The following is a 20645-nucleotide window of genomic DNA, read 5'->3' as shown; positions in this document are numbered from 1 at the left end:
GTCCAGCAATTGAAACTAAATGTCCTTCATTAAAGTTCACAGTCCAAAAAAATCACAACCGGCAAAATGAACGGAAAATGATACCGGTACTTAAGGTTTGATGCAGACCTGCAGAGGCCGGGTCCCGTTGAAAGTAATCCAGGGAAAAAAGTGTATATTTCCAAAAGTAAAGATGGAAAAAATATATCAGAAGAACACATTTACTCATGCAACTCCTTTTTCTTTAACCAACTTTTTACCCCCTCTTCTTTCCTTGTCTGTCCCTCACCTTTAGCGGTCCCCACTTAAACTCGGCACCCCGCGTTTGTTCCGCCCCTCATTTTCCGTTCACCCGTTGCAAAACATATCAGAATAAGTGTCTAAAATAAATACAAACAAATATATTACGAAAATATACAGTTGCAAATACATATTATACAGGGGTTACACATATTTACAAAAAAAGACGGTACACCGAGAGAGTTTTCAAAGCTTTGATAATAATAATATAGCCTTGACAGGGCAGTTATTGGTAGCAACACTCGAGCGCCGCTGGCGACCGTTAGAAAAATGACATAAATTGGCCGCATCACTGAATAGGCCACAGGGTTGATATTTAGGGAAAAAATAGTGGCTTATAGTCCGAAATTTACGGTATTTGCTTAAAAAAGTTTGAACACACAACACAGTGCTATCCGTAGAATTGTGTGGAACTCCGGTGGGTAAAACCTAGACGTATGATAAATGTGTGCCCTTGTGTAACCGCGGTGTACCTGTCCCACATTCACGCTGGACTGGATGATGAGGTTTTTATTATAGTTGCTGCAAATGAATGAGTCACAAAACATGGTTAGCCTTCTCTGCTGGCTTTGATCACTTTGATCTCATAGGCAGCTCGTTCTAGACTGCCCTAAACATATCAAAGAGCTTTCTTTTCAGTTGACATAAAATACATTTTAGAATATCAACCATCACAATACATTTTACATCCATTTTAACAAGATACTTTTGACAGGAGATCGTTTAGTGGTTTTTTTTTTGTTTTTTTTTTTTAAGGTTTACAATGAATTCAACATAGTTTACTTTAGTCTGAATTTTAACCAACATCATCTTTTATATATATATGAGAAAATAGAAATAATAACAACAATGAGTAAATGAATGAGTCACAACACAACACTTGGTAAGCTTCTCTGCTGGCTTTGATCTCTATAAGGGGAATTAGTATTTTAGCACAACATGCAATTTCCGGCAAAACTAACATAAAAGGCGACAGAAACAAAACGAAAATAAATCCAAACAGCTTGACAACATCAATCACATTACTGGGATGCTGCTGGAAATGTTGAATGATGAATGGAGTATCTATCTATCTATCTATCTATCTATCTATCTATCTATCTATCTATCTATCTATCTATCTATCTATCTATCTATCTATCTATCTATCTATCTATCTATCTATCTATCTATCTACTCTGCATGTTGAGAGATGTGTCAGCAGTGGTTTTAATGTTTAAAATTAACTTCTTGCGGAGCACCAAAAGATCGTGTCTTACCGTTGGCAGCTCGCTGTAGACTGCCAAAAACCCCCACCTTCCTGTCGCAAAATCTAAAGCCAAACCAAACCTTACCACATACCAGCAGGTGGCACTGATGGACTCATCATTGCAGGACACTTATACAAAAACTATACAACATATTTCAGCAGGGATTTCAATAAAACAATAGTTATTATTACACCCGTTACACTTGCAAACAATCAAATCGTAAATACACTAGTTATGAAAGGCAAAGCAAACAAAGCATGCTCACAAAACATGGTAAATGAGACAGGAGATTATTGCAAACAAAAGTTTACAGGAGGCCTTTTGCATGCACATCAATCTCTACTAATTGATGCCTTTTTTTTAAAGAGTGTGATTCCCTTGTTAAATGATAACGAGCTTTACAATCGCAATGCAGCACCTATTTACTCACAGCAAGACAGTTTATAAAGAACAAAAAAAAAAAGTTATTTTTTTTATTTTTCATGTTATTTTTTCACATACAAACATTGTTATACAGGGTACACAATTTGAAAAGATAAAAACACACGTGGATATATGGGAAAACATGTTATTTGTACTGTGCAAATTATTTATAATGGGAATTCAGGCTTTACTGGCTCGTTCTGCCAGGCTCACTACATTTGGGCTCCCAGCCGGCTCATTACTTTTTCTTTTTATTTTTTGCCTTATATATTACCAATAATTATGTAACATTATGCATACAATGAATAAATAAAAATGTATTTTACTACTCTATTATCTCATCTCATCTCATCAGCCGTACCCGCTTATCCTCATTAGGGTCACGGGAGGGCTGGAGCCCATCCCAGCTATCTCCGGGCAGTGGGCAGGGGACACCCTGAACTGGTTGCCAGCCAATCGCAGGGCACACAGGGACAGACAACTCATTCGCTCATTCACACCTAGGGACAATTTGGACCGGCCAATTCACCTGAAATGCATGTTTTTGGAACGTGGGAGGAAACGGGAGTGCCTGGAATAAACCCACGCAAGCACGGGGAGAACATACAAACTCCGCACAGGAAGTCTGGAGCTGGATTCCCATGACATGAACTGTGCCGCACAAGCACTAACCACTGCGCCGCCGTGCTGCCCCTACTCTGCCTTTATTTTTTCACTCTATAGTGATTTTTTTCAACTCATTTAAACAGTTCTTGTACTAAGCAACTCAAGAGACCGTGAAGGCAAGGAAAACACGTGTGTTGAAGCGAACGATTCAATGAAAGATAATAAACAAAAGACCCCAAGCAAGAAAACTTTTCTGCCAAAATTGACTCAATTATATTCCTGGTTACGCTATGAGGAGGATGGTAATGGAGGCATATATATATATATATATATATATATATATATATATATATATATATATATATATATATATATATATATATATATATATATAGAGAGAGAGAGAGAGAGAGAGAGAGAGAGAGAGAGAGAGAGAGAGAGAGAGAGAGAGAGAGAGAGAGATATCTGAGGTCATGGGTTCAAATCCAGCTACCAGCCTTCCTGTGCAGAGTTTGCATTTACTCCCCCGTGCGTGCGTGGGTTTCCTCTCACATTCCAAAAACATGCATGTCAGGTTAATTGGATGGTCCAAATTGTCCCTGGGTGTGAATGATTTGTCTGTCCCTGTGTGCCCTGCGACTGGCTGGCAACCAGTTCAGGGTGTCCCCTGCCCACTGACAGCTGGCATGGCCTCCAGCTGGGATGGGCTCCAGTACCCCTGCGACCCTACTGAGGATAAGCGGTGCAGATAATGGATGGATGGATGCATACAATGAATAAATAAAAATGTATTTTACTACTTTATTATACTAGCCTTTATTTTTTCACTCTACTGTGATTTTTTTTCAACTAATTCAAACATTTTTATATACTAGGCAACTTCAGTCAATTATCAAAAAACTGTAGAGCACTTAACCAATCCATCACCGACCAGATGCATTCCTTTATGCATTTACAGATTCACACAGACTCAGACGAAGGTGAAGGTAACATCAAGTACACCATCTCTGGAGAAGGGGCAGGCACCATCTTCATCATTGACGAACTGACGGGTGACATCCACGCCACTGAGAGGCTGGACCGGGAGCAAAAGGCCTTCTACACGCTTCGAGCGCAGGCCCGTGATCTACTGGGCAACGATCCTCTAGAACCAGAGTCGGAATTTGTCATCAAGGTCCAAGACATCAACGACAGCGAGCCCAAGTTCTTGGAAGGGCCGTATATTGGAAGCGTGGCTGAACTCTCCCCTATCGGTAAGACTCCCTAAATTCAGTACAGTGGAACCTCGGTTCTCGACCATAATCCGTTCCAGAACCCTGTTCGAAAACCGATTTGTTTGATCACTGAAATCATTTTTCCCATTACTAATATTGTAAATTGTTTTAATCCGTTCCAACACCCTGAATAATTAACATAAACTAAAGCTAACCCAGGCTAATCGTACGTTTGCGTTATCGTAATCTTCCGTACGAAAGATTACGCTAACATGAACGTGTAAAAATAAAAAAATCAGGTCGTTTACAAGTCATTTAGCACCAGGGTCTCAACAACAAGTGGTGAGCGGTTCATTGGAAAGGGGGCTCCGTTCCAACACCCTGAATTGTGGGCTCCGTTCCAACACCCTGAATGTTTAACTTGAATGTTTAACGTAAACAAAGCTAACCCAGGCTAACACGAACGTGTAAAAATAAAAAAAAAAAGGATAAAGAAAAATAATTATGAATAGGATTTCTTACCTCTGTGGTGGTCAGCAGAATGCGCAGGTGGACGGTGGTGCTATTATTTATTTCTTGAATGCAATAGTTGTACGCACTACTTTTCTTTTTTCACCTGTAGCAACTTTGCTGCTTGCACAGTATTTCTTCGGAGGTATAATAAGGGGTTAAAAAACTTCCTACACCTATATTAAAAGCGAAAGCAAAACGAAGCACGTCCTCACGCAATAACTACACCCGTACGCCGCACCCTAGCGTACGCACTCACGCATTACCGGCGTTGGAACTCCGATTTTTTTGACCGAACAGCGAAGCAAGAATTTCTCTACATTTTTGGTCGGACTCCGATTTGTTCCAACTGAGAGGCATTCGAAAACCGAGGTTCCAATGTCTACCGGAACCTTTTAAGTATAGAACTGTAAGAACTGTAGTTCAACAAAAAATATTTTAGTGCATTCATTGAAAACGTGAAAAATATTAGGTTAACATGCCACAGACTGGTTCTGCTGTTTATTTAGTTGTTTGTGATTATAGAATTATTACTCCAACACCAAATATGCTAATAAAAGACAAAATAAACTAAATATGATAAAATGACTACATTTTGTGCAGGCTTGGGGAGTAACGGAATACATGGAACGGCAAAAAATGATGTTGGCAAGCTGTTTGGATTTATTTTCATTTTGTTACTGTCGCATTTGATGTTTGTTTTGCCGGAGATCAAAGAGATCAAAGCCAGGAGAGAAAGCTTATCACGTGCTTTGAGTCATCATTTTATTCATATTTAGTGTTTTTTGTCTTTTATTAGCATATTTGGTATTGGAGTCATCCAAAAGTCATTGAAAGTAATCCAGTTAAAGTAACCCTAACTGGATTAGTAACATCATCATTTTTTTGGGGGTTTCAAGTTATTTCTGTTTTTTTTTTGTTTTTTTTTTGGGGGGGGGGAGTTCAGTATTATACAAATAAGAATGTGCCATTTGAGGGGAAACTTAAATGCATTTCATTTTGAGTATAAAAACATCAACAAGTGAGTTTTTTTTCGGCTACGTTTTAAATGAAACGTTCAAGGTTGTGTTCGGATAATCACAATGAAATGAAATGAAATGATCTGCATTTTTTTAGAGCTTTTCAAGTCAATGACTTCCCAAAGCGCTTTACAATGTGCTTCACATTTCCCAATAGCGGCCTTGCAGCCATGTACGGCGCTAACCTGCTTATTGGGGGTATTAGGGGTTCAGTGTCTTACCCAAGGACACTTCCACATGTAACACGGAGGAGCCGGGATTCGAACTGCGATCTCTTGATCCCAAGACGAGCGCTCTACCACCTGAGCCACTGCCGCCCCAAAACAATAAGAGTTTGTCCTTTAAAGACACTCAAACACCGATATTCAACATGGCCAAGAACAGCAATATGATAAATCTGCCCCCCAAGCGAATGGAATTCTGAGCAAATGTTCAGCAGATGTTTCTGACAATAAACTCATTCATCAGGGTGGAGGTAACTTAACAGATGACAATGGTGCTGTGATAAGCCACCTCGAGCAATCAAACAAAGAAAAAGAATAGTGTTTATGATCTCATCAGGTTGAGCCATCTGGCTGTGATCTGGCACGGTCCTGAGGGGCAAATGATTACAGGTCCAAGTAGGTGGGACATCTCAAGGGTCCAATCTCAAACATTCTTGCTTATGAACCATTGACTCATTCGACAATTAGATTTGTCAGACTCTAGGGGAAAAACAAGATTGTTCTGATCCAAATTGGGTCAATCATGGATCAAAACAGTACTTGGATCTGGTTTTTTTTTTTTTTTTTCAATGATTTGCGCTTGAGTGAAGTTAGCCACTTCAGTGTGGCCTACTTCAGCTCCAATTAACTAGTCACTCTTGTGTGGGCCTTCAGGTAAATTCAGCTCACTCATTGGGATTCACACACGCTCTCATATCCTGCCAAAATGCATCTATGCTCATGCAAAAAGGAGATGTGTCAGTAATCTTGTGAATTCTGCAAATTAATGATTTGCCTCCATTAAACAAACAGTAACCTGGGTAGGGACACTAGATATATTGGCTAACCGCTCTACTGAAACAGCCCTGATTAAGATATCCAATGATCTTCTACTATTTATTATTATTCAGCCAGTATCAACCATCAACATGATATCTACCGGAAATCATTTTGTCACGCGGAGCTATCGACGTGACTCGTCGCCTTCGATCGGCGCCGGGTTTTTAGAACCAACTCCTGCGTTGGGAGTCATTAGGTGACCAAACCCCCCAATTCCAACCCTTAATGCTGAGCGCCAAGCAGGGAGGCAATGAGTACCAATGTTGTAAGTCTTAGGTATGACTCGGCCGAGGCTTGAACCAGCGACCTCCCGGCCTCGGAGCGGGCGCCCTACCATCTAGGCTACCGAGCTGGTCAACTATGGACTCCGGTGACTATTGCTACTGCTGGACCTTAGTACTGCTTTTGACCAGGGTAGGGTAGGGTTACTTTAACTGGATTACTTTCAGTTACTTTTGGATTACTCTAATACCAAATATGCTACTAAAAGACAAAAACAACTAAATATGAATAGAATAGAATAGAATAGAATAGAATAGAATAGAATAGAATATACCTTTATTGTCATTGTTAAAAAATGTGTTAACATACTGTGACATCGAAATTGGGCATGATACTCCAGTTTCACACATTCACAGTCAGGTAAAAAACCCAAGAAGATAAAGGAACAGAGAATATATTAATATGAATAAAATGACTAAATTTTGTGCAGGCTTGGGGAGTAACGGAACACACAGAACGGCAAAAATGATGTTGGCAAGCTGTTTGGATTTATTTTCATTTTGTTTCTGTCGCATTTTATGTTCGTTTTGCCGGAGATCAAAGAGATCAAAGCCAGGATAGAAAGCTTACCACGTGTTGTGAGTCATCATTGTATTCATATTTAGTTTATTTTGTCTTTTATTAGCATATTTAGTATTAGAGTAATCCAAAAGTAATTGAAAGTAATCCAGTTAAAGTAACCCTACCCAACCCTGGCCACATCAAATGAGGTGTTGGGCCACATTGGGTCCGCGGGACACGAGTTTGAAACGTGTGTTAGGTTTAAAGCATTTCTACTTCCCTGTGTTTTTTTTTCACATTTTCTGTTGCACAGAAACGGAGCCCAATTTATTTGTACAATCCTCGAGCTGAGTTTGTCCAAATATAGTCTTTAGACGAGGAACCGAGAAAGCCGTGATGGCATAAAGTGCTTTTTGTTGCCTCAAACATACTTTGTTTTTTTTGTCCCTGCAAGTGTCGCTCTCAGAAGAGACATTTCCATCTTTGTACCAACACTATCGTTCCCACAGTACTTTGTAGCAGGTGGCTTACAATTGGAATTCCGTCCCAATGTTTATGTTTTGAAAAGTGGCATTAATATTTGAAGAGGAGCCAGCTCTTTCTCCCTCTGCTCTTCCCCATCAATAGTAAACGCTCAAATATTTATGCTGCTTGAGCAAGGTCTCTAAAGGGTTTAAAACGACGGCACTTTAAGTATTGCCAAAATGCGATATTGCCGCGTTTCCTCAAGGCAGCCTAGTTACGGGCTCCCGTACGTCTGAAAAAGTGCAACGTTTGAGCTCTTCACCTCAACATCTCGTCCATAGACATACAGGGACATGATACGTGCATGGCAAACCTATGTGTTTTATGGGAAAGCATGTATATACCGTAATATCCGGACTATAGAGCGCACCTGATTATAAGCCGTACGCATTACATTTCGGAGGCATTGTTAGTTCTGTCCTTACACAAGCCGCACCTGTATATAAGCCGCATGCGCCAACATTAAAACAGTCAAAAGGTTATCCCAAATCTGACTAGGTGCCGCGATTGTAACTATAAATATAGTATACAATCCAAACACCATCATCGGCAACATGAATGGAAAATGATACCTGCAATAAGAGTTTAATGCAGACCTTAAAAGTCCGGGTGTCATGAACCAGAACGGACACTCGGATCCAATTGCGTCAGTTTCAGAGTTTTTATTGACAAGGATCGTTGGAACAGGCTTGGGACCTCGGCTCTTGCTGGTCGAAAGCCTCTTCGGGCGGAACGGCAGCTCCGTGATGAAAAGCGTAAGGTCCAACGTAGCGGGTAAGTCGGTGGCCGGGGCGGGAGAGTAGATCGTAAAACTTGTAACAGAAATAGGTCAGGCAACGAGAGGCAGGCATGAATCAGGCAAGAGAAATCGTGGGTACCTTGTAGTCCGGAGTAACACTCAGAGATACGAGGAGTGCACTCGAACGTCCATCTCTGGACGCTGACAGCTTAAGTGGGGAACACCATCCAATCAGGAAGCGCACTCCAGCGCGCCAGATGATTAACCCAGGTGGCTCCACTTAGGTAATCACGACACCGGGTCCCGTTGAAAGTAATCCAATGAAAAAAATGTTAAGGGTGGGAAAAATATATACCGGTATCCACTATTGTCCGCTGCAACAACAAACATATATAACATATAACTCAGCTTTACCCCTCTTCCCGTCAGCCCGTGTTTGCTCCGCCCCTTCTTTTTTATTCGCTCATAGAAAACATATCAGAATAAGTATCTAAAATAAATACATTACAAAAATAACAGTTGCAAATACATATTATACATGGTTACACATATTTACAAAGAAAGACGGTACACCGAGAGAGTTTTCAAAGCTTTAATAATAATAATATACATTTCATCCCAACCCGTGCCTGTGAAAGGTACCACCACGCTACTAATAACACGCTCGCAACGCTTCATGTGTATCTGTTAAAAAAAAGCCATACCGCAATGCGAAATTTACGGTTAACCGATCTTATCTTTCTCCTTATAACTGCCGCCATCAAGGGCGACTTCCTCATTGTCGGAAAGAACCTTTGTCAGACTGAAAATTCGTACGCAAACTAAGAGGATGCCGTCTACCTCGGTGCACTTATTCCACCGGTCTAAATCTTACCTTTTGTACTCGAATGCCGCCGGTGGCAGTTAGATAAATTACAGAAATTGGCCGCTTCACTGAATAAGCCGCAGGGCTGAACATTTGGGAAAAAAAGTAGCGGCTTATAGTCTGGAATTTACGGTAAATATATGTAACCGCTGTCTACCCGTCCCACCAAAATTCCACATTCACGCTGGACTGGATGATGAAGTTTTTATTACAGTTGCTGCAAATGAATGAGTCACACACAACACGTGGTTAGCTCCTCTGCTGGCTTTCAACACGTTAGCAGCGCGCTGTAGACTGCCCTAAACATATCAAAGAGCTTTCTTTTCAGTTTACATAAAATACATTTTAGAATATCAACCATCACAATACATTTTTACATCCATTTTAACAAGATACTTTTAACAAGAGATCGTATAGTGGCTTTTTACGTTTACAATGAATTCAACATATTTTTCTTTAAACTGAATGTTAACCAACATCCTCCTTTTTATATATATAAGAAAATAGAAATAATAACAATAACGAGTATAAAAACGAGTGCAATTTACCTGCAAATGAATGAGTCACAACACAACACGTGGTAAGCTTCTCTGTTGGCTTTGATCTCTAAAAGGGGAATTAGCATTTTAGCACAACATGCAACGGTCCGACAAAACTAACAAAAATGGCGACAGAACAAAACGAAAAAAAAAATCCAAAGAGCTTGACAACCTCAATCACATTACTGTGCATGTTGAGAGATGTGTCAGCTGTGGTTTTAATGTTTACAATTAACTTTTTGCAGAACACCAAAAGATCGTGGCTTACCGTTAGCAGCGCGCTGTAGACTGCCAACGGCATCCGCCTTCAGGTCAAAAGATCAAAAGCCAAACCAAACCTTACCCCATACCAGCAGGTGGCACTGTTGGACTCATCATTTCAGGACACTTACACAAAAACTATACAACAAATTTCAGCAGGAATTTCAACAAAATAAAAGTTATTGTTACACCCGTTATGTATATATATATATATATATATATATATATATATATATATATATATATATATATATATATATATATATATATATATATATATATATATATATATATATATATATATATATATATATATATATTTGGCTTTGCACACTTTATTGGATATTTTCAACTTTTTAACAAATAAATACAATTTAACAAAAAATAAATAAAAATAAATGATATATGTGTAGCAGCACGGCGGCGCAGTGGTTAGCGCTTGTGCGGCACAGTTCATGTAATGGGAACCTGTCGTGGGTTCAAATCCAGCTCCAGACTTCCTGTGCGTAGTATGTTCTCCCCGTGCTTGCGTGGGTTTCCTCCGGGCACTCCGGTTTCCTCCCACGTTCCAAAAACATGCATTTTAGGTGAATTGGCCGGTCCAAATTGTCCCTTGGTGTGAATGAGCAAATGAGTTGTCTGTCCCTGTGTGCCATGCGATTGGCTGGCAACCAGTTCAGGGTGTCCCCTGCCCACTGCCCGGAGATGGCTGCGACCATAATGAGGATAAGCGGTACGGCTAATGAGATGAGATGAGAGATATATGTGTATATATATATATATATATATATATATATATATATATATATATATATATATATATATATATATATATATATATATACGTATAGCCACTTGATATGAATGAGAAATATGTTATTCAAAGCATGTGATCCAGAGGTGTATTTTCACAGTATCAACAAACTCATAATCATAACCATGCTTTATGTACTTTCTGCAATATGTTATGCCAGTATCATGGTTGCTCATACCAAATCTTCATTTTACTGTCATTAAAGTTATTACTGACAAAGTAAAGATCAATTGATCTAGTGATTGATATTTTCAAGCTCTAGTCCCTACAATCAACATGTTAGCCAGGGGTGTACTATATAGATATGTTTAATATTTAGTCTCCATTTAAAATAAGGAGAGAAGACATTAATGAATGTTGAACTCACAAGAACAGGAAAGATACCCCAAATGTCAGATAAGAAATTACAACCTGTTCCAAAAGCCTGTCCTGAGCCCTTTGTTTTCATTAAATCTCCTAGTGTCACCACCCAGAATGGAATCTCGGACTCAATTGCGTTCGTTTTAAAGGAATCTTTATTGGATTGAGCTGACAGTAGCTGGCTTTGGAAGCCGATGGTTGTCAGTCGCTAGCAGGTAGGCAGAATCAATACGTCTTAACGGGCAGGTCGATGGCCAGGGCAGGACAGTAGAATGTAAACGCGGGGCAGAAACAGGTCGGAACCGAAGGCAGGAATCAAGACAGGAGAGTAGTCTTTGGTAATCTGGCGAAACACACAGTACGGTCTGACGTCCTTCTCTGGACGCTGACCGCTTAAGAAGAGAACGTCAGCCAATCAGAGAGGGCGCTCCAGCGCGCCAAACGATTGCCACGGGTGTCTTCACTTCGGCAATCATGACACCTCGATTAAAAAGGCAGATCCGCCCTGAAGGGTGTGGAAAATAAAGTACAGCAACATGATCGGCCAATAGTGACATTGTTTTAAAAAGGTCAATAGTAGAAATAAAACATATATTTGTATCTACACAATCAAGGAAGCAAGGTTTTGGGTGCTCTGAGGAGAGAGATGAGTAACAAGAGTATGAGTATGGATGTTAAGAGGGGATTGTATGAGAGAGTGATTGTGCCGACTTTGTTGTATGGTGGAGAGACTTGGAGCCTGAACGCAGATTTAAGAAGAAAATTGAATGTTTTTGAGATGAAGTGTTTGAGGACTATGTTAGGAGTGATAGACTGAGAAATGAAATTGTGACGGACAGAACTGGAGTAGTCGTGGAACTGAGCAACCGTGTTGATGAGAGAGTACTCGGTTGGTTTGGACACATGGAGAGGATGGATAAGGAGCGAATGTTGAAGAGGATCTACAGAGCAGAAGTCAATGGAAGGAGACCAAGAGGTAGGCCGCCATTGACGTGGATGGATGGTGTTATGAGTGCACTGCAGGAAAGAGGTCTAAATATAATGGAAGCTAGAGATCTTGTTGGTGATAGAAAGGAGTGGAGAGGTCTTGTGAAAGGATAGTGGGATTGTGGACGCGTTCTTAAGGATGGGCTGGGCACCCGTATGATGCGGCAGGGGTAAACCAGTGAAAGCTGTCGGGCCCTGCTGTTGAACAAAAGAGTGTGTTTTGTCACCCTGATCCGAGTGACATGGCCGCTTTCTGGTGTCCCGTTTCATCTGGAGGGACGAAAGCATGACCAACTTGGGTGCCGAGGTGCCTAACTTGTTTGGGTGTTTAGGCAATTGGGTTGGCCATGGTCCAAAACATTGTGTGTGTTTTTGTTATTTATTTCCCTTTCATTTTCTTTGTTATTGTATGTGTTTGTCTTGCTATCGGTCACCCCTCTTGAGGGATATGACCAAGGTAGATAGATAGAATATCTACACAATATAAAGTACCGTTTTATGAACAAGAACCCTGGTCAAGTTGAAGGACAGTTTCATTCCCTACCGGATCTAAATATGTTTCTTTAGTGTCATCAAACTATAGGCTGAATCCAAAGCTCCTTTCTTCATTTAGTCAATGTGGCAGCTACAGCAGTTTCACACCTTTGGATGTCATGTGAAAATGCAAGGGCTAATCATGCCTCTGTTGCTCTGCCATAGTAAGATAACCCATGGCAAAATGCTGCAGTCGTCATTAGCACCGATCCGTTGTCATGCTAACAATGGATGGGACAGGCCGAGGCAGCAGTGACTTACAATCGATAGTCTCTGCCAAGCGTCCTTACTCAAGCAAAAGACAACATTACAACTGCAAACACTCAGCTGCTTCTACTTGGCTGGGAAGGATTAGCACCTGGCCCCAAACGCTGGATTCTTTACTTATAAGGCGCACACCCAAAGATGGCATTTTTTAACATATCGGTACAGTGGAACCTCGGTTCTCGACCATAATCCGTTCCATTTCTTTGTACGAAAACCGATTTGTACGCTCACCAAAGTCATTTTTTCCCATTAAAAGTAATGTAAAATTGTTTTAATCCGTTCCAACACCCTAAATCTTTACCACGAAAGTAAACATGAAGCTAACCCAGGCTAATCGTACGTTTGCGTTAGCGTAATCTTCCGTACGAAAGATTACGCTAACATGAGCGTGTAAAAATAAAAAAATCAGGTCGTTTACACGTCATTTAACACCCGGGTCTCCACAACGAGTGGTGAGCGGTTAAAGGATAAAGAAAATAATTATGAGTAGGATTTCTTACCTTGGCGGTTGTCTGCAGAAGCCATGCTGTATTCCTGAAAGAAGGGAAACTCGCACACCTTCTTCATATTTTGCTATTATATTTTTCTTAAATGCAATAGTTGTACGCACTACTCCTCTTTTTTCACCTGTAGCAACTTTGCTGCTTGCACCGACCTTCTTCCGAGGCATAATTAGGAGTTAAAACACTCCCTTCACTGCTTTTGAAAAACGAAAGCAGAGAAGGAGTGCGCGTTGCCGTGACAACAGTTCTTCACGAGGGGTGGGGGCAATCTACACTCGTACGACGCTCAGCATCGCCCCTAGCGTACCGGCGTTCGAACTCCGGTTCTTTGAACGAAAAGCGAAGCAAGAATTTCTTGAAATTTTTGGTCGAGAACCGATTTGTTCGAACTGAGAGGCGTTCGAAAACCGAGGTTCCACTGTAATACAGTAATCCCTCGGTTACCGCGGTTAATGGGGACCGAGACCACCCGCGAAAACTGAAAATCGGCGAAGTAGTGGCGCCCCTTCAAAAATGCTTAAAAAAAACGTATACAGGTATACATTATACCCCCCCGCCATTAAACCGAAGTGATCGCTGGCATGATGGCAAGGAGTTATTGGGTGACTCATCCAGAACTCTTCACACTGGAACTGAATGTACCAAAACATGACCCACAAGTGTAGCCATGTCTTACATCATCCAATTACACGGAATAGGACTGCGGCGAAACCACTACGAACCATTCAGTATGACTGTATTAACCGCTCTCAACCACATGCAGCCATCGCAGCTTATTTCGCTTGTTAACACTACCGGTTCCATATTGAAAATAAAAACTGTGAAAATGTGATATTTGATGAGTGTTTGTGAAGCGTTTTGGGAAACAACAGTTCAAAAAAATGGTCTGTGTTCATTTGAATGAAAGTGAAAGAGCTACCTTCTGACAATAAAAAAATACTTTAGCTAGCGGCATCGAACGGCTTTTACAACAAATACACGAAAACACACACAATTAGCCGTGTTTAGGTAGTACAAAAAAACACTTGTTTTTGGTATAATGAAGTCAAACTTGAGATGAAATGTGACAGAAGAGAATATACTTACGTCGCGTCGCCGAGTTCCTCCATGATAAACAGCTTATCTCCGCCTGAAAATTAATACATTTTGTGCAGGCTTGGGGAGTAACGGAATACATGGAATGGCAAAAATGATGTTGGCAAGCTGTTTGGATTTATTTTCATTTTGTTTCTGTCGCATTTGATGTTCGTTTTGCCAGAGATCAAAGCCAGGAGAGAAAGCTTACCACATGTTGTGAGTCATAATTTTATTCATATTTAGTTTCTTTTGTCTTTTATTAGCATATTTGGTATTGGAATAATCCAAAAGTAATTGAAAGTAATCAAGTCAAAGTAACCCTACCCAACCCTGCACAGGATGTACTGCACAATAGAGCGCCACACAATTTAAAGAAAATCAGAGACTTTTAGCGCCTTTTGGTCGTGGAAATATGGTAATATGTATGCGTGCGTAAAATAGCTTGTAAATATTTTGGTTGAAAGGGTTTCTGTTCTCTCCGTTCTCTCGCATTGATTGGTGAGAAACTGGAGACACTATTGAACTTATCATAATGGAGTTTGCAAATCTTTATGATTAGATAATGCAATAAACTCTAAATCCTTATCACACCTTACCTGTACCACTGGTAATACAAGTATGATATCACCAGGGTTGGGTAGGGTTACTTTAACTTGATTACTTTTAATTACTGATGACTCTAATACCAAATATGATAATAAAAGAGAAATTAAACAAAATATTAATACAATGACTCAATTTTGTGCAGGCTTAGGGAGTAACGGAATGCACGGAACGGCAAAAATGATGTTTGGATTTATTTTCATTTTGTTTCTGTCGCATTTTATGTTCGTTTTGCCGGAGATCAAAGAGATCAAAGCCAGGAGAGAAAGCTTACCAGGTGTTGTGAGTTATCATTTTATCCATATTTAGTTTCTTATGTCTTTTATTAGCATATTTGGTATTGGAGTAATCCAAAAGTAATTGAAGGTAATCAAGTTAAAGTAACCCTACCCAACCCTGGATATAACCAGTGGTAAATGGAAAACTAATGCTCAGGTGCCGATGCTTTCACCGCCAGTATCTCGATTCACTTTGCATACACTTTTTTTGGCGCTAACCTGCTTATTGGGGGTATTAGGGGTTCAGTGTCTTACCCAAGGACACTTTGACATGTAACACGGACGAGCCGGGATTCGAACAGGGATCCCTTGATCCCAAGACGAGCGCTCTACCTCCTGAGCTACTGCCGCCCCCAGTTGTCTACACAAATAAGGTTGTCGCACAAATACAATCCGACCACAAAACATTGTTGAATAATTTCCTATATTTACTGTATGTATTACCACTCGTATCCAACGTATTCTGCAGTATATAAGGTGCACCGGGTGTTAAGGCACACTTCCAAATTTCTGGCCAAATCGCGGTTTTTATAGTCCAGAAATTACGGTAGTTTTGAAGCAATTGGTTTCTAAGTAATTTAATTTGACTAATTGGGTTTTATGTTGTATTCAACATAATCATAACATTTCCCACAAAGTGCAGTTGTACTCTACTACTTAATGCTTTACTAATTGCAAATTTGCTTTATTGCCTATTTTAATTTGGGTCCATAACTTATACATCGTGTACAATTCTACAATACTGCACAAATGTGAATTTCCCTTCGGGGATGAATAAAGTATCCATATATCTATCTATCTATCTATCTATCTATCTATTTAGACATCTAGACATCCATCTATCTATCTATCTATCTATTTAGACATCTAGACATCCATCTATCTATCTATCTATCTATCTATCTATCTATCTATCTGGCTATCTGTCTATCTGTCTATCTATCTATATCCTGTTTAGTTTATTTACATTCAGTGTGCACTTGCATTATGTTCACAAAGTAATACACGATTGTCACTATTGGGCAATCAAATTGGCACATTTATTATTCAGATATAAAACATCATTGACATTATCAGCAGACTAGCCCAAACGACTAACAAGCGCAAACTACCACACATATTTTGACATGTAGGGAATTTTCTGAGAATGGTTGGCAATAAACAAATAGCAATAATTTAGTTCCATATATCTGTAATGACTTAAAAAGACCACATGATGTCTGAATTGAATTTGAACAGATTGTATTAACTGACCACAATTAATAAAGAATTGCATGTTTTATCCCTTTTATCCAAAAGGTTTACAACATCTTATATGTTTACACATTTACACAATATTTCAATAGAAATTAAAGATAAACATTTTGTAAAAATACATAAATAAATAGCACATTCACGTGAGGCTTATTTAGCTATTTGAGATTTGGTGAACGTGGCAACATGTTTCGAATGATCAATTATTGAACTATACACACATGTATAAGGTATATAAGGCGCACCCCCCAAAAATAGTTTTTGGCCCTATATTGTCCAAACATAAGGCGCACCGGATTATAAGGCGCTACAATGGGAACGTCGACAAAACAGTCAGATAGTTCAGTCCAACTTATTACCCCCTTAACATTCCCAAAGCTTGCAAAGAAGCAAATACGTGTCTCAGACATGCACGGAAACAGTGTCTGTACGATGTCACCAATCACTCAAATGCATCGTTCCAAATATCATTCGGAAGGTTAAAGTCTTGGGGTTCGAAAAACGCTAAACATTTCTTAGTTTCTATTTTATTTTTCGCTGGTAACTGTGTGGACAGCAAAGTAAGAATTTTATTGTGCAGGGAAACGGGGTTCTTTACTGTGCATATGACAATAAACACTATGAATTGAATTTAGTTTCAAAATAGACTCATCACAGAAACATCAAGATACCGGGAAAATATAAAGCCACATAGCTCACCTAAGTTCTCTTGCAGCCATCACGTTCAATAATGATACGTAACCATGGTCTTCTTACAACCGTGAGTGTAGTAAATCCAACCGTGTAAAATATTTACAAATACAGAATAGTAAAAAATGTTTTCTCTATGCCGTAGTGCAACCCAACGTGTGATTCACATTCATCTTTTTCGGCCAATTGCAGGCTTTGTTTCGCCCCTTTAGCCTACGCGAGCCTGTAAATGATAAAAAGGATCCGCCCCCTTTACCTCCGAATAACTTTAGCCAATAGTGACTGATTCAAATGATGATTGACACATTGGTTAGGAAATGAAACGCCGGTATATAAATCCCAGCATACATTGCGGACATCTTCGCCTTCGGGGGGAAATCGATTCGGCGGCTGCTTGCCTTAGTTGCAAGACTTTGCGACTTAATATTGATCCATATATAAGGCGCACTGTATTATAAGACACATGGTCAGCTTGTGAAAAAAATAAAGGCTTTTAGGTGCGCCTTATAGTGCGGAAAATACGGTAAGTCTTACTTTAGTTTTATTTCCATGCCCCTGTTAGTTCAGTGCACCAAACCTGGAAAAATATGACAAGACTATTTTTTGGGGTACTTCATATGATCCAGTGCGCCTCAAAGTGCAGAAATCACGTTCATATTTTTGTTCCACCTCCTAATGATACCTTGACAAAGCATTTTCTCTCACACCAGACTTGAGATTTATCTCATCTGTGCAAAATAATGTCAACCCAACAAATCAAACATATCCCGATTCGATCTATTATAAGTCATGAGTTTAAAGGCTACCCAAAATTGGATTTACCACCTTTGTCAGGAGGGATGAAACATCTCTCTAAATCACAGGTGTCGAACAGGCGGCCCGCGGGCCGGATCAGGCCCGCCAAGGGATTGAATCTGGCCCGCGAGAGAACACTCAGAGAAGCGCAAGATAAAAACAAGCTGCAGGTTGAAATAGGTCAACTTGATGTTGCCAAAGCCAGGTGCCTCGAACAAAGACACTGTACTTGTATCTCTCTCTCTCTCTCTCTCTCTCTCTCTCTCTCGCTCTCTCGCTCTCTCTCACCCCTTTTCTCCCACTCTGTCTCTTTCACTTTCTGTGTCTCTCTTTTTCTCTTCCTTTGTTGCTCTGTCTCTTTCTCTCTCTGTGTCTTTTAACCTCTTTTGCTCTAACTTCCTTTTTTCCTTTTCTCTATCTCTCTTCCTACCCTTCGCGCTTTATTTTCTCTTTTCTCTCCTTCTGTCTTTCTATTTCTCTTTGGATTTCTTTCTTCCTCTCACTTTCCTCCTCCCTCTCTCACGACTTCTCTTTTTATCTCTTTTGTTTCTCACGCTCTCTCCCTCTCTCCTTTTCCCTCTCTTTCTCTTATTTATTTATCCCTCTTTTTCTGTCTCGTTAATCTACTAGTCCGGCCCCCGACAGAATATTTGTTCTATCGTGTGGCCCCCGAGTTAAAATGAGTTTGACACCCCTGCTCTAAATCCTCGTCAGATCTCAAAAAGATCCAATGTATGCGGCCCATTGGCTTTATGACATGTCGGTTCCCCCCGCCACTCCTTTATTCCTTATCCCGTCTTGCTTGCTGTCTCTCTTGGCATTAGCGTGGACGGGGGAGGGATGAATCATGGCGGAAGTGGTGATAAAATAACTTTTCATGTGAAAACACCTCAGCTTTTACGACTTCACTAAATGATCCATAATACCGGGCGAGCAGTCGAGCCGGGCTCGACGGAGGCCGCGAGAGACTCGTCACTGCGGCCGTTAGACCCCCTCGTTGGCGGGCCGAGAGGCTTAAGGTGGCCACAAATCTCTTTTACGAGACCACCTCCTAAATAGGCGTCAGTCCCGCGTGTCTCACACTTTCGCAGCGGGCCCCTTGTCGTAATTGAACCATCGCTCTCAAAACAGAGCTGGAATGGTGTGTCCAAGTGACTGCTGATGGTCTGTGTTGCTTTCGCCTTTAGATGGAAAACTAAGAGCTTTCTAGGAAGTGACAAACCAAACTTGTTTTTTTTTCCCCGTTATTGTTGTAAGATAGATGACCAGGGTTGGGTAGGGTTGCCTTAACTGGATTACTTTCAATTAATTTTGGATGACTCCAATACCAAATCTGCTAATAAAAGACAAAATAAACTAAATATGAATAGAATGATGACACACAACACGTGGTAAGCTTTCTCTCCTGGCTTTGATCTCTTTAATCTCCGGCAAAACTAACATGAAATGCAGGGTTGGGGAGGTTACTTTAACTGGATTACTTTCAATGACTTTTGGATGACTCCAATACCAAATATGCTAATAAAAGGAAAAATAAACTGAATATGAATACAATGGGGGCAGCACGGCGGCGCAGTGGTTAGCGCGTGTGCGGCACAGTTCTGAGGTCGTGGGAACCTCCTGAGTGGGTTCAAATCCAGCTCCCGGCCTTACTGTGCGGAGTTTGTATGTTCTCCCCGTGCTTGCGTGGGTTTCCTCCGGGCACTCCGGTTTCCTCCCACATTCCAAAAACATGCATTTCAGGTGAATTGGCCGGTCCAAATTGTCCCTAGGTGTGACTCAGCGAGTGAGTTGTCTGTCCCCGTGTGCCCTCCGATTCGCTGGCAACCAGTCCAGGGTGTCCCCTACCCACTGCCCGATGATTGCTGGGATGGGCTCCAGCATCCCCGCGACCCTACTGAGGATAAGCGGTGCAGCTGATGAGATGAGATGAATAAAATGATGACACACAACACGTGGTAAGCTTTCTCTCCTGGCTTTGATCTCTTTGATCTCCGGCAAAACTAACATAAAATGCGACAGAAACAAAATGAAAATAAATCCAAACAGCTTGCTACCATCATTTTTGCCGTTCCATGTACTCCGTTACTCCCCAAGCCTGCACAAAATTGAGTCATTTTATTCATTTTTAGTTTATTTTGTCTTTTATTAGCATATTTGGTATTGGAGTAATCCAAAAGTAATTGAAAGTAATCAAGTTAAAGTAACCTTACCCAACCCTGTAGATGATGGCCTCTTCCATGTGTCGATGCAAGACTGAATGTGTCACGAAGCGGGTCGGGAAGCAGGAAGTTGGAACTCATTTGCGTAGACGATCTGTCACTTTAATTAAGAAAGACAAGTAGTAATCTGGGAATGCAGGTCACCCGGTGTCAAGGGGCGGGGCCAGCTGGGCGCCATGACAACCGTGCAGGATATAACAGAATG

At 40.6% G+C, this 20645-nt stretch overlaps 1 protein-coding gene across 1 annotated transcript in view; it reads left to right on the top strand.

Moving 5' to 3' along the window:
* Nucleotides 1-20645, top strand: part of cdh22 (cadherin 22) — a 163475-nt gene that overhangs the window by 16100 nt on the left and 126730 nt on the right. The window contains exon 2 of the mRNA XM_088339075.1: nt 3517-3811. Within this exon, the coding sequence (XP_088195201.1) occupies nt 3517-3811 (295 nt within the window). The remainder of the gene's footprint in view (nt 1-3516; nt 3812-20645) is intronic.

This window comes from Urocampus carinirostris, chromosome 6, assembly GCF_059441175.1.
Source record: "Urocampus carinirostris isolate Australia breed hairy pipefish chromosome 6, RoL_Ucar_1.0, whole genome shotgun sequence".
NCBI lineage: Eukaryota > Metazoa > Chordata > Actinopteri > Syngnathiformes > Syngnathidae > Urocampus > Urocampus carinirostris.
This window is presented reverse-complemented; position numbering and strand designations above follow the sequence as displayed.